Genomic DNA, 12,159 nt, shown 5'->3' on the forward strand with positions numbered 1-12,159 from the left:
TTTACACACCAACCACAAATCCCCCTCTCCTACCTCCTCCCCCCATATGCAATTCTATCATGTGACATGAAGACAATGTTCTACTTCAGATACATTTCAGTGGAAGTGTGCTTGTTTATCATGAGTAAGATCATTGTTTTCTATCTCTGGGACCTCAAAAATGTATGTGAAATGGGTGGTTGTGCTCTTAAAATCCTTCTTGAAGAGAATCATCAACAGAAACCTGGAATATTCTGGATATATATTTTGTTTAAAACTTATTACAATCAATGTTGGGGACAAATGACTATATTTATTTTAATTCGTCAGTGAGCAACACTATTCTTATGCTGAGATCCAAGTTCAGAGTTTTGAACTAATAGTTGAAAAATATTTAAAAGCCTGTATTTCTAATAGAGTGCTGTATAATTATGTTTAAGTCAGTTACTGAATAACTCAGAACCACATTTTCCTTGCCTAAAAAAAAAATCCTACTTTCATTTTTATTATTTTTATTAACTGGTATCCTTTGTTCCTCTCAGGTCCTTTTATAAACTGAAACAATGATCCATTCATTGTGATTCTGTCCACTAATATTTATAAACTTGGAGGCATATGCCATGTACTTTGTGACATGAAAACCATAAGGCGATTTTAGAGTAAAGTGTATGATGGGTCAAATTTCTATAGGCTCATGTGCCACTGTTTTTTTAACGGATAAAGTCCTAAGGACATGAGAGTGTTTTTGGACACTTTATAGTTAAGCTAGGCTGAAAAATACAGACAAAGAAAAAAAAAAGCAGAATCATCTTGGAGAACTGCCTGGTTTTGTTTTTTAGTGAACCAAAAAAAATGGAGTGAGGTACAGGGTACCTATTTACCTATTTAGGCAGACTGTTCCTTGAATGTCTTCTATGAAAAAGACTAGAAACTATGTGGAGAATGCCTAGAGTTATCTGAGACTGGAGGCTGTGAAAAGATGAAGTGAAGAGAAAGGAAAGATGTTGATCCAAGGGTCCAAAACTACAAAACTAGACAATATTTAGTGGTATTTTGTGCAGTGTGATGGCCACAGCACTTCTAGAAGAATAGAGTCTTAATATCCACCCAAACTGATAAGATGGTGTGATGATGGATACATCAATTGACTTGATCAAGTCCTTGCTTTGTGTATTTGTGTATTATTGCACCTTAAAATATACACAATTACTACTTGTCAATTAACAATACTATTAACACAGAGCACATTTTTAACTGATTTTGTAAAGTGCATGGAATGGCAAGAGAGAATGGGTGATTTGCAGGTTTTGAATATTCTCATACCATTCTAAATCATCTCTTCCAAACTATACACAGACACATTGTTATTTCAGAATCAACAGGGAAGTGTATTTGCACTGTTTACCCAAAAATATCAGGGAGGAGAACTAAGTAAATCACATCTGAATTCAAATATAAAAATCAACTTGGATGTTTGAAATAAGAATATATATTTAATCTTGCACAAGTGCTCTGTAAGACTTCGCTGATGATAGTTTTTGTTCCAGTTTTCTATTTTCTAAAAATTTGCATTGCAGATTTAAAGTTCTGTTTCTTCTGAGAAATTGCAATACATATATAAACTATCTTCTTGAATCTTGTCAGACTTGCCTTCTTAAAATCTGGAGTATTATAAGTTGCCAAGAATTTGCCTAGATGGGTTCTGCTACAGATTGGCTCTAATGTATGTAAGGGAATGTATCCTCTTACATCACTCGGTTTACACCCATCATTGACAAAGTCTTTTGGACTGTTAAGGAATGATGACTCTTTCAGAAATATCATCAATGATAGAGCAATGATGTAATTTCAGTTTTTACGTAGTAAATGTGAGGCAAAGTCAGACCTAGTTGTGTCAGTTTATCTGGCTTCACACTTGGTTTTTCTAAATATGAACCAAAATAGCTCTGCTTATGAAATCATATCTCTTTATATGTTTACCTGATCCATAGCACAGTACTTTTGACAGAGACCTAACAATGTCCCCAAAAGCAATAGGCCCCATTTCAGCCACATAATCAGTAAGAGTAGAAATGTTTTGGAAATGATATGAAATACTCTTTGTTAGGATTAGTGCTAAATCATGCTTTGTAACGTCTCCTTAGACTAAACAATGATCATTTCTAGTCTTTCCATTTCACACGCTGTTGCAGAAATGATAAAATATTGTTCCCAGATAGAGACTGTTTTCAATACTGCCTTATCTGCCACCAGCAGAAACCTGGTTAACCAGATGATTAGAATGCTAGTCATGTCATCGACAGTAAAATTTTATTATGACTGTGAAGTGAAAATTTGATGTTACAATTCATGACTGTGAATATTCTGTGAATTCTAAGTGAAATGAGCAAAACAAAACAGAACAATAGATTAGGCTTGCGGAGCTTGTATAATAAACAAGTATCAATAAATGCCTGCAAAATTTACAGGTTGAATCTTTGGGAATGGATCCCATTAAGAGTCACAAACTGGCTTAAATGAGAATAACTTCCATCCATCCACATTATACTCATTTGTTCTTGCTGCTATGGTTTAGAGAGAAGCATTCATCTTTGTCATTTTTTAACAGCCTCTGGACTTCGAGACCAAAAAATCCTATACACTGAAGGTGGAGGCAGCCAATATCCACATCGACCCACGTTTCAGTGGCAGGGGACCCTTTAAGGATACAGCAACAGTCAAAATTGTTGTGGAGGATGCTGATGAGCCCCCAGTCTTCTCTTCACCAACTTACCTCCTTGAAGTTCATGAAAATGCTGCTTTGAACTCTGTGATTGGCCAAGTGACAGCACGTGACCCTGATATCACTTCTAGTCCAATCAGGTATTTCTCTTTTAAGTGTAGTATTTGCTGCTTCATAGGACAAGAGAAAGAGCCTATGGAACTGTTCTGTGATGAAGGGCTTTCCATCTCTTTATTCTCTCTCATTGTATGGATGTGTGTACATTCATATATTTATCTACTCAGAGCTACAGACAATGCCTAGAAACAGAAATTTCAAAATAAACCAAGTTATTCCTGCTCTTGAGAAAGCTAGATGGAGATGCAAAATTGCAAGCATTTTATAGCACTTTGGGATGGATCTTTTTCATTTTATGCTTTATTATTTTTTAGTATTGCATGAGCATTGCCAGTTGTATTTTGTCTTTTCTGACAGATATAGTGAATTATATATTAGAATTCAGAGGTATGAGACCTCCATGTCACCACATTTAGAAGTCCCTATCTTGTTTCTGAATGTGGGTTTGAAATTACCTTCTTCTCAGTTTGTGAGTGTTTCTGATAAGTCAGCATCTGGACTGGTTTCTTTTATGGAAAAAAATATTTCTGTGTCATTTAAAAATACCTCATGTTCAGAATTTTCTTGCATAGATATTTTTCCAAAGGATGAAAACATAATCATTTCTTCAAATTATTATTTTTGCTTTAAAATGAGTTTCAATTCTGTTCTTTTATATTTATTTGTAGACATCTTTTCTTTCTTAGAAGTCAACAAATGACAGTGTAGATACTTAAGCTGAAATCACTCTAAGCATCTATTATCTTATGTGCTGGTTGCCAAGGTTGAAGTGTTGGCTAATAATGTGTTTGAGAGTGGATTTCAAGTATTGTCAAGTGTGTGTGTGTGTGTGTGTGTGTGTGTGTGTGTGTGTGTGTGTGTGTGAGAGAGAGAGAGAGAGAGAGAGAGAGAGAGAGAGAGAGAGAGAGAGAGAGAGAGATTGTGTGAGAGTGAATGAGTGTGTGTCAGAGGATGTGTGTGAGTGTGTATGTGAGAGGGAGGGTATGAAAATACTAAACATTTTCAATTTATAAGCTACAAATATCTAGGATTGGCATCTTTGCATTTATTCTTCAGAAAATCTCTAGAAAAGTATATTTTCTAGAGCTTTTTATTATTTACACCTTACAATTTATAGTACTATTTTATTTTTAGATACTAGTTTAATAGTTGCTTCCCCATGTTGCCATTATATGCTTATGTAGTAGACTTTCCATGTGTTTCAGCTACTGTGCACCTGAAAAAAATATAGTACATCTATGCTTTTGAAAAAACAAAAGGAGTTAGAACATGAGCAAGAGGGGTGGAAACAATGTAAATAGAAACTTGCACATAAAAGTTGTAAAAAGCCAAAATTAATACTTACTTAGTATATTATTTTTCATTAACATCTATTTACAAACTTAAAATACATTAAGTTCTCATTACTTGAGGGTGGGAGATAGAGGTGAAATTCTTCAGGAGAGTAAATGCCTCAAACAACAGAAGATTGGGACAAAATGGGAATTATTTTCACATTAATCACAGTTCTTAATAAAATACAATTTATTTTTAAATTTGGGACAGTGAAAGGACACTCCCATGAAGATAATATAAAGAAAGCATTCTGGAGAAGACAAAACCACTAAGAAGGTAGCCCTCCATGTGAGGGTTTGACTAATGGCCAGGTGGCCATTCTCATCTCAGAATGCAAATAATAAACTATAGACATGCAGAATATCCTTCATCTGTTTGAAAGTATTATATCTGTGAGAAAGTCCAGTGTGAAATGTAAGGGTGGGAAGAATCCAGAAACAGATAAATTTGCATAGGCATCCAAAAAATAGTTGTGCAGTGGCTTGACAGTGGGATTTAACATGAATGAGCACAGTTGTATGAATAGGCGAACTTACTTGCATGCCTCTTTCATGTTCTCTGTCAGAAAGCATCCTTACTTTTCCCACAACTCCAAGCATAAGACAGAATCTGAAGGTACTAAACCAGATGGGTGCAACTGAAGTCCAATTATGAGAATAATCTCAAACCTTGGTTTGATGACATTTCTACTGCTTTAAGCAAACAACACATAAGTTCTCAGGAATATATTAAATCATGATTCCCTAAAAAATAAGGGATACACACATTATTGTCACACACACACACAAATACTTATATATGTATACATCATGTATTATATGTAATACATAACAAGGGATACACACATTATCATCATCATCACACCACACACACACACACACATATATATTCCAAGTTCAGTATTCATCACACCAATGACAATGCTATTATTATAGAATGGCATGTTCTTTATCAGGGATGAGGTTTGAGAAGCTTTGTAACTCAAAACAAAAGAAACAATTCAATCACAGAACTAGGCATAAACCAGAGTCACTACCCCTCATGTTGCTTCTATACATCTTATAATCTCTCCTTTATTCTTGAGGAAAACCAGTTTTATTGAAGTAATTTCAGTTCCCAGGGAGTCAAGCCGCAATTCTCACTGTAACTGATTATAGCCATATCTATTATTGTCACTATTTAGAAAGGTGTGTGTGTAGGAACCTGGGGATTCTTCAGCAGCAACTATCTAGCTTCAAAACAGGCCATTGTTAAGTCCAGCTAAAGGGAGGTACTGGGAAGAGATGGACAGATCAATTGTGCTTTGGTGACATAGACATATCAGTGCTTCTGATATATGCCAGGCAAGTGCAGGTTCCTACATGTCTCTAGTCCCATACCAAGAAGACACAGGTACTGTTTCAAAGAATGTGTGGGAGACTCTGATATGTCAGGGAGTATGTGGGCTCCACAAAGTCCTGGCAGGTGGATTGTCCCCAGGAGATGACACTTTAAGGAAGAACCACTGCTTTTTCCCCCTCCAGTGTCATCTCTCCATTTCTGCCACCCTCCTCTGCCGCTTGGCTTACAGAAAGTAGCTTCCCTATGTCTATACACAAATGGCTAATTTGAATAGAAAACTAAATTTCCCAACTAACCAGGTCAGTGCATAGGTCATTATGAAGCTAGCAGATGGGCTTAGAATATCTTTTCCTTTTAAAATAGATCTAGAGGTTGTGACATCTCAGGGAGTCTCTGGGCAATGGATAGCTACACATCATTTTCTCTTTAGAACTACTGTATTTCATACGCTGACAAGAGTGTATCCATCTTTCAGAATAATATTTGCTTTGCCATCTTGCAAAAAGTAGTCAGTCATTGTGGCATCTGCTATGTTAAAAGATGCAGTCATTTGCTGGCTCATCGACTTCCTGTGCAATTTAATTTTTGAATACAGATCCTAGATAGAAATATCTTGCATTTTGAAATACTTATACCTATATCTAGATATATGTTCATATCTGTATGTCTCAATATTCCAGTCCAGAGGAAAATGAACAGTGATATACATTAAAACCCATGATCACACTGTCTTTCTTCCAGGAACATTAATTAAGGGTTTGCTTTTTTCTTCTCTGCTACGTACGTTGTTGCTCAGTAATGGAGACTAATTTCTGACAATTTATTTAAAGATGGTGTTTTTCAACTCAGGCAGATTAAGTCAAAAATCATATCACTGTTGTTTTGCAGCATAGCTGTCAGCCTTAGAGTTCTCAAACTCACTTTCTTCAACGTCTATGATGCTATATTCCTCATAGGGCATTGAGCAAATGAAGTCACTTTATTAGATGTTTCATCTATTAGCATTACTATCTAATTAGGGGTAAGCCATGACGCATTTATTTTTTCAGAGATGAATTTAGTTATTTTGCGTGTCTGTGTTTTTTGCCTGTGTGTATCTTTGTGCATCACATGTATGGGTGGTGTGCCCTGAAGTCCGCTGGCATCACATGTATGGGTGGTGTGCCCTGAAGTCCGCTGGCATCACATGTATGGGTGGTGTGCCTTGAAGTCCGCTGGCATCACATGTATGGGTGGTGTGCCCTGAAGTCCGCTGGCATCACATGTATGGGTGGTGTGCCCTGAAGTCCGCTGAGGACAGTGGAACTCTTAGAGAAGGAATTACAAATGCTTGGGAGCAAACACATGGGAACCAGGAACTAAACTAAGGTCCTCTGCAAGAGCAATGAGTATTTTGCACCACTGAGCCGACACTTCAGGCCTCTCATTTTAAAAATTAAATGAAAATTAAATATCTAGGAGCTAGTTGAGAAGAGAATTATAGTAAACATGGCTAGATCTATGTAGAATGATATGGTAGTTTTGGGGCTTATTCTATCATTTTGTTGTTTGTTTGTGTTAAGATATATTTCAAAGAATATAAATAATGTCATTTATTTTAATTTTCTCAAGCTTATGATTGCAATATTGTCACTAATGTGATCACTATGTCTTAAGGCCCGTGTGAATATGCTACTTTCTTGCGATAACACCTTGAGATGGTATGTCTAATCAGTATCCTCATTTAATACAGAAAGGTGACGAGGACAGGACAATGAGCTTCCCAAGTATCACACAAACAGATGGATGATTCTCATTGTCAACTTGAATGCTTTTAGAATCACCACGGGAATGTATCACTAAGTGTGTCTAGGAGAGGGTTTTCCAGAAAGGTTTAACTGAGGTGAGAAGAAACCCTCCTGCCCACCCTACCTTCCATGAGCAGTGTCTTGCCAGGGTCTGGGATCCTGAACTCAATCAAATATGGGAAATTAACTGAGCATCAGCTCTTTCCACTCTCTGCTTCTTTACTGGAGGTGGAAGGGGACCAGTGGCCTCAGCTGCTGCCTTTCCTTCCCTGGCATGATGTGCTGCACCTCAGATTGTGAGCCACAGGAAATCCCCTCTTCATTAAGCTGCCTTTGTCAAGTATTTTGTCACAGCACTGAGAAAAATAACTTGGACAATCAGCTTTCTAACCCTGTAGCAAAATACCTGTGATTAACTTAATAGAAGGATGGGCTGGAGGCTCACGGTCTCAGAAGTTCAGATTCCTGGTATGTGGCAATGCTGCTTTGAGCCTGTGACAATTCCATGTACCAAAGTTGGGGTCATGTTGCTGAAGAGGCTGCTCATAATATAACAGCTATGAAGCAAAAGAGAGAAAGTGCATGAGAGAGAGAGAGAGAGAGAGAGAGAGAGAGAGAGAGAGAGAGACAGACAGAGACAGAGAGAGACAGAGAGAGAGACAGAGAGACAGAGACAGAGAGAGAGAGACAGAGAGAGAGAGACAGAGAGAGAGACATACAGAGACAGTCAGAGAGAGAGAGACAGAGAGAGAGAGAGAGAGAGACAGAGAGAGAGAGAGAGAGAGAGAGAGAGAGAGAGAGAGAGAGAGAGAGAGAGAGAGAGATTTGAGGAGACAATGGTCTCAATATCCTCTAGAAAAGCCCACCCATGTAATTTAACTTCCTTATACAAGGTTCACCTCCTAAAAATTCCACTCCTACTTCCTGGTGGTGCCTGCCTTAGCCAGACTGAGAAGTGTTCACTAGAGACACTCTAGACTAAATCCTTGCACTGGGCTGTTTTGGCACTCAACTGTCCCTTCTCCACCTGTATGGCACAGCTCCTCTCTTTATCTGTGATCACTGCACTGCAAGTTTAATTCATTCTTCATTTTCTAAGGTTTTTTTCGTCAAAACTAGTGTGACTACAACGGAAGCAGAAAAATAGCTGTTGTTAAGTCGAGTCTGTGTGGGATGGCCCCACTCATCGGTTGATACTTTCTAGAGTGTTTCCCTGCTGCCTGGGAGCTATGGTGTGATCTGGGAGATGAATAGGGCAATCCACCTGAAGTGTATTTGATGAATCTAGTCTTATTTCAAAGTACTGAGAAATGGTAAGATTTGAGTTTTGCAGAAAGGAAGCTGAAACTTGAAAAAAAAATGAGGTGCATGTACATGACAAGGGTGTATCAGATTTTTATGGGTGCAGGACCTAAACCTGAGGTTCCTACCACTAACCACTACCACTAACCACTAAGTCCAGGAGTGGCCAACTGGATCTCAGATTCTTGAATGTGAATCGAATGATACCAACTAATGTTTGCTAAAGATGCCGTATTTTGTGACAAACTCACAAAACTGATGTGAAACGTAGAGAATTATTTACATGTAAGATGAAAAATACCTGGCATACAGTGAATTTTGAAAATAAGTGGACACTTGTATACAAAGATCATGTAGCCCATTCCCCTACAATAAATTTATTTCAGCTCTATACTGGGAGTCACTGTGGTTTTTAAGTGAACAGAGGACAGAGGCTGTTTTTAAAGCAATATCTTTCTGCTGTTTTCAGAATATTCACTTTGAATATGATTGCCCAGGCTGCTCAAATTAGAAGTCAGACCAATGACCACTTAGAAAGACAATAGGTGATTGACACCAGATCACAGTGGCCACATAGTCTGTTCTCCTAATCCCTCTCCTGAACATAAGTGCCCACTCAACACAAGAGCAGTGCTTCGCTGTTTTCCTCCCGGTACGATGGCATTTTTGTACCTCTTTTTGGTTGCCAGGCTCACTGTTAATGAGCTCTTTTCATGCAAACACTCCTCACCACCAGCATCACCAGTGATGCTGAAAGAGAAGCATTTCTGACTATACAGGACATCGAATTAATTTGGAATAATAGTCTACATTGGCTGATTTCCTCCTCAGTCTTGCAATAATGCACCTTAGTGTGTGTATGTGTGTGTGTGTGTGTGTGTGTGTGTGTGTGTGTGTGTGTGTGTGTGTGTATGTGTGTGTGTATGTGTGTGTGTGTGTAAGGGGGGGATATACTCATCACATTGTCAAGAGCTCAGCCCAGTGCTGTAACCTGTGAGCACAGGCTTGTGCAACTAAAACCATGCTTGTTCATCAGCAGCTCCCCCATGACTGTTATCACCTCTCTAAATGAGTTTAATTATTTCAGATATTGTATGTAAGTGAACCATGCACTCTTTTCCTTTTGTTATTACCTTTTCTTTTACTGCACTGTCTCCAAAGGCTACCCTTTTTTTAAACATATTTTGGTATCTCTATGTCTTTCAGGCTGAATAATATTCCATTGTATTATATATATATATATTATAGTTATCTAACATCATTCATAGATACATATATGATTCCTTTGTGGAAAGTTATGAGTAATGTCTCAGTGAACTTGGGAATGCTTATATGTCTTTGAGATGCTTACCGTACTTCTTTCTGGTAAATACTCAGAAGTGGGACCATGAGATCATATTGCAGTTTGATTTTTAATGTTTTGTGGAAATTCCATGCTGTTTTCCATAGATGCTGCACAATTCTTTTAATTCCTACCTGGAATATACAATGGTATAGTGACAATAATCTAATGTGTTTAAATAACTAAAACTTGATTTATTTGCTGTCTATACTCATTTCTCCAAACAGAAGTTTCATTGTTTCCCAACTTAGAGTACAAACTCTCTCAATATCATTCCAAAATCTTTCTATTCCTAACTAAACTGGTTGTAACTAATTCAGCACATGGTATTATATATGCACATTCATTCATTCATTTACATTTACAATTATATCCAGTCACCCATTCACATTTCAGTTTGTTCTCCTTGTTGTAGTGATTAAGCTCACAGTTTCCAGAAAGTTTTTTCTCATAAAGATACATCCCATGCCTTGTATTCATGTTCTATTATAAGAAGTATGACTGAATAACCACGGGACAACCAATCCCTCCATAGTTAGCTTAGCTATCCTTTAATACAAGCTATGTTGCTATGATAAAAAAGTCAGACGATAGAGCCTTGGAGTCAACTGTAAAGAATAGTTTCTTTAAGAAACCAGAGTAGACGCAACCATAGCTGCTTAATGAGGTTAATGTAAAACTATGTCACCTTTCAGAGAACCTTGTACTAATTTGGAGAGTGGACTGTGTTTAGTATTTTGATTTTTTTCTGATCTCTTTTCCCCCCCTCTCTCTCTCTTTCAAACAGATACTTTTCCCCTTAGAGAAATAATAAATAAACAGGGACTAGCAGAATGCAGACAATATTATTTATTAAAGCAGCCAGAACAACCAGTGAAGCAATTAGAGGCAGAAGCCGAAAACTTGTAGATGGAATTTTTGATTCTCAAAGTGCATGCAAAAAAAATGCTAAAATAGTTTCTTTAGGCATAATAACAAAAGCGAGAATGAAATTAAGCAGTGAGAAAGAAACAGTTGGAGTTCAGTGAAATATAATAACTGATTCATAACTAAGGGGTTTATTTCATTATGTATGGCTCTAAATAGCATCTTCAATTGCAGTCAGCTCAAAATTGTATCCTCCTGTAAATTTTCCAGAGAGAGATGGCAGACCAGTGTTGAACAAAGCATTTTTTAATACTATGAAAGTGCATTTGCTCTTGCTAAATTTGAAAAATCAAACCACATTACCTTTCTACAAGGACAGCCATTCCCTAGGGTATTCTAAGTAACACAGAGACTGTTGGCAGATCAGTTTGAACTCAACTTTCTTTGCTCTAGGATCCCCCATTAAGTTCGTTTGATAAGGAGTGAGGTGTTTTCTAAAAATGGGGGGAGATGAAGTGTGGGCCACCTTTGAGCTCTGTAGAGCATCCAGAATACTCAAAGTTCCATGCTGACGTGAGGACACTTGAGTTCACGAGCTCCTCTATGATCCACCCATGATTAAAAATATACCAATGCTTGGTTACAACAAATTGTCTGTCTTCTTTTTACTTGATGATATGATCCCTGATTTTATAGTTAATAAGCCTATTAAAGGCAGAAGAATTAGTGATGGAAATGAAATCTTTGTGTTGTCAGCCCATGAACTAGCATGAAGTCACTCTCATTTTATCTAATTGCTACAATGGCAGAGTGTATGGATGATGAAGCCAGAAACATCTACTCTAAAGAAGTTCACTGACTTCCTCACTAAGAACACAGAGAGTTGACATCACACAGTTTCCATTCAATAACCAATGCTATGGCCCTTCAGGATTTTATTCTGCCTCAGAAACACTTTTCAGATAAGATTCCTAGAATATTTCTGTGAAACTTATGTTACACAGCTTCCCATGATGGGAATTGGCATTGCCTTGGGTTGCTAGTATCCATGGGTCCCACCTGTGTGTCATGGCATGTATACAGAAATAGGAACACACCATGTGTGTCAGCACTCAGGAGGCAGAGTCAGGCAGATTCTGTGATTTCAAGTCCACCCTGGTCTACTCAGAGAGCTCCAGGACAGTCAGATCTATACTGAGAGACACTTTATCTTAATAAAACAAAAGAAAAGAAAAAAACATTCAAATGTTGGTCGTTGATCTTCACCTTCCATCTTGAGACAAATTTCTCCTATTCACTGCTAGGTACACCTGACTAAATGGCCCACAAGTTTCCAGCGATTCTCTTGCCATCATTGTTCAACTCAT

The 12,159-nt window shown here is 37.6% G+C and overlaps 1 protein-coding gene across 5 annotated transcripts in view; it reads left to right on the forward strand.

The window, feature by feature from the left end:
* The window catches only part of Cdh8 (cadherin 8), a 378,431-nt gene that overhangs the window by 224,227 nt on the left and 142,045 nt on the right, over positions 1–12,159 (forward strand). For all 5 annotated transcript variants that reach the window (XM_052728105.1, XM_052728106.1, XM_052728108.1 and 2 more), the window contains exon 7: positions 2,588–2,841. In XM_052728105.1, the coding sequence (XP_052584065.1) occupies positions 2,588–2,841 (254 nt within the window). The remainder of the gene's footprint in view (positions 1–2,587; positions 2,842–12,159) is intronic.

Source organism: Peromyscus californicus, unplaced genomic scaffold (assembly GCF_007827085.1).
Source record: "Peromyscus californicus insignis strain IS unplaced genomic scaffold, ASM782708v3 Scaffold_8__1_contigs__length_139910024, whole genome shotgun sequence".
Taxonomy (NCBI): domain Eukaryota; kingdom Metazoa; phylum Chordata; class Mammalia; order Rodentia; family Cricetidae; genus Peromyscus; species Peromyscus californicus.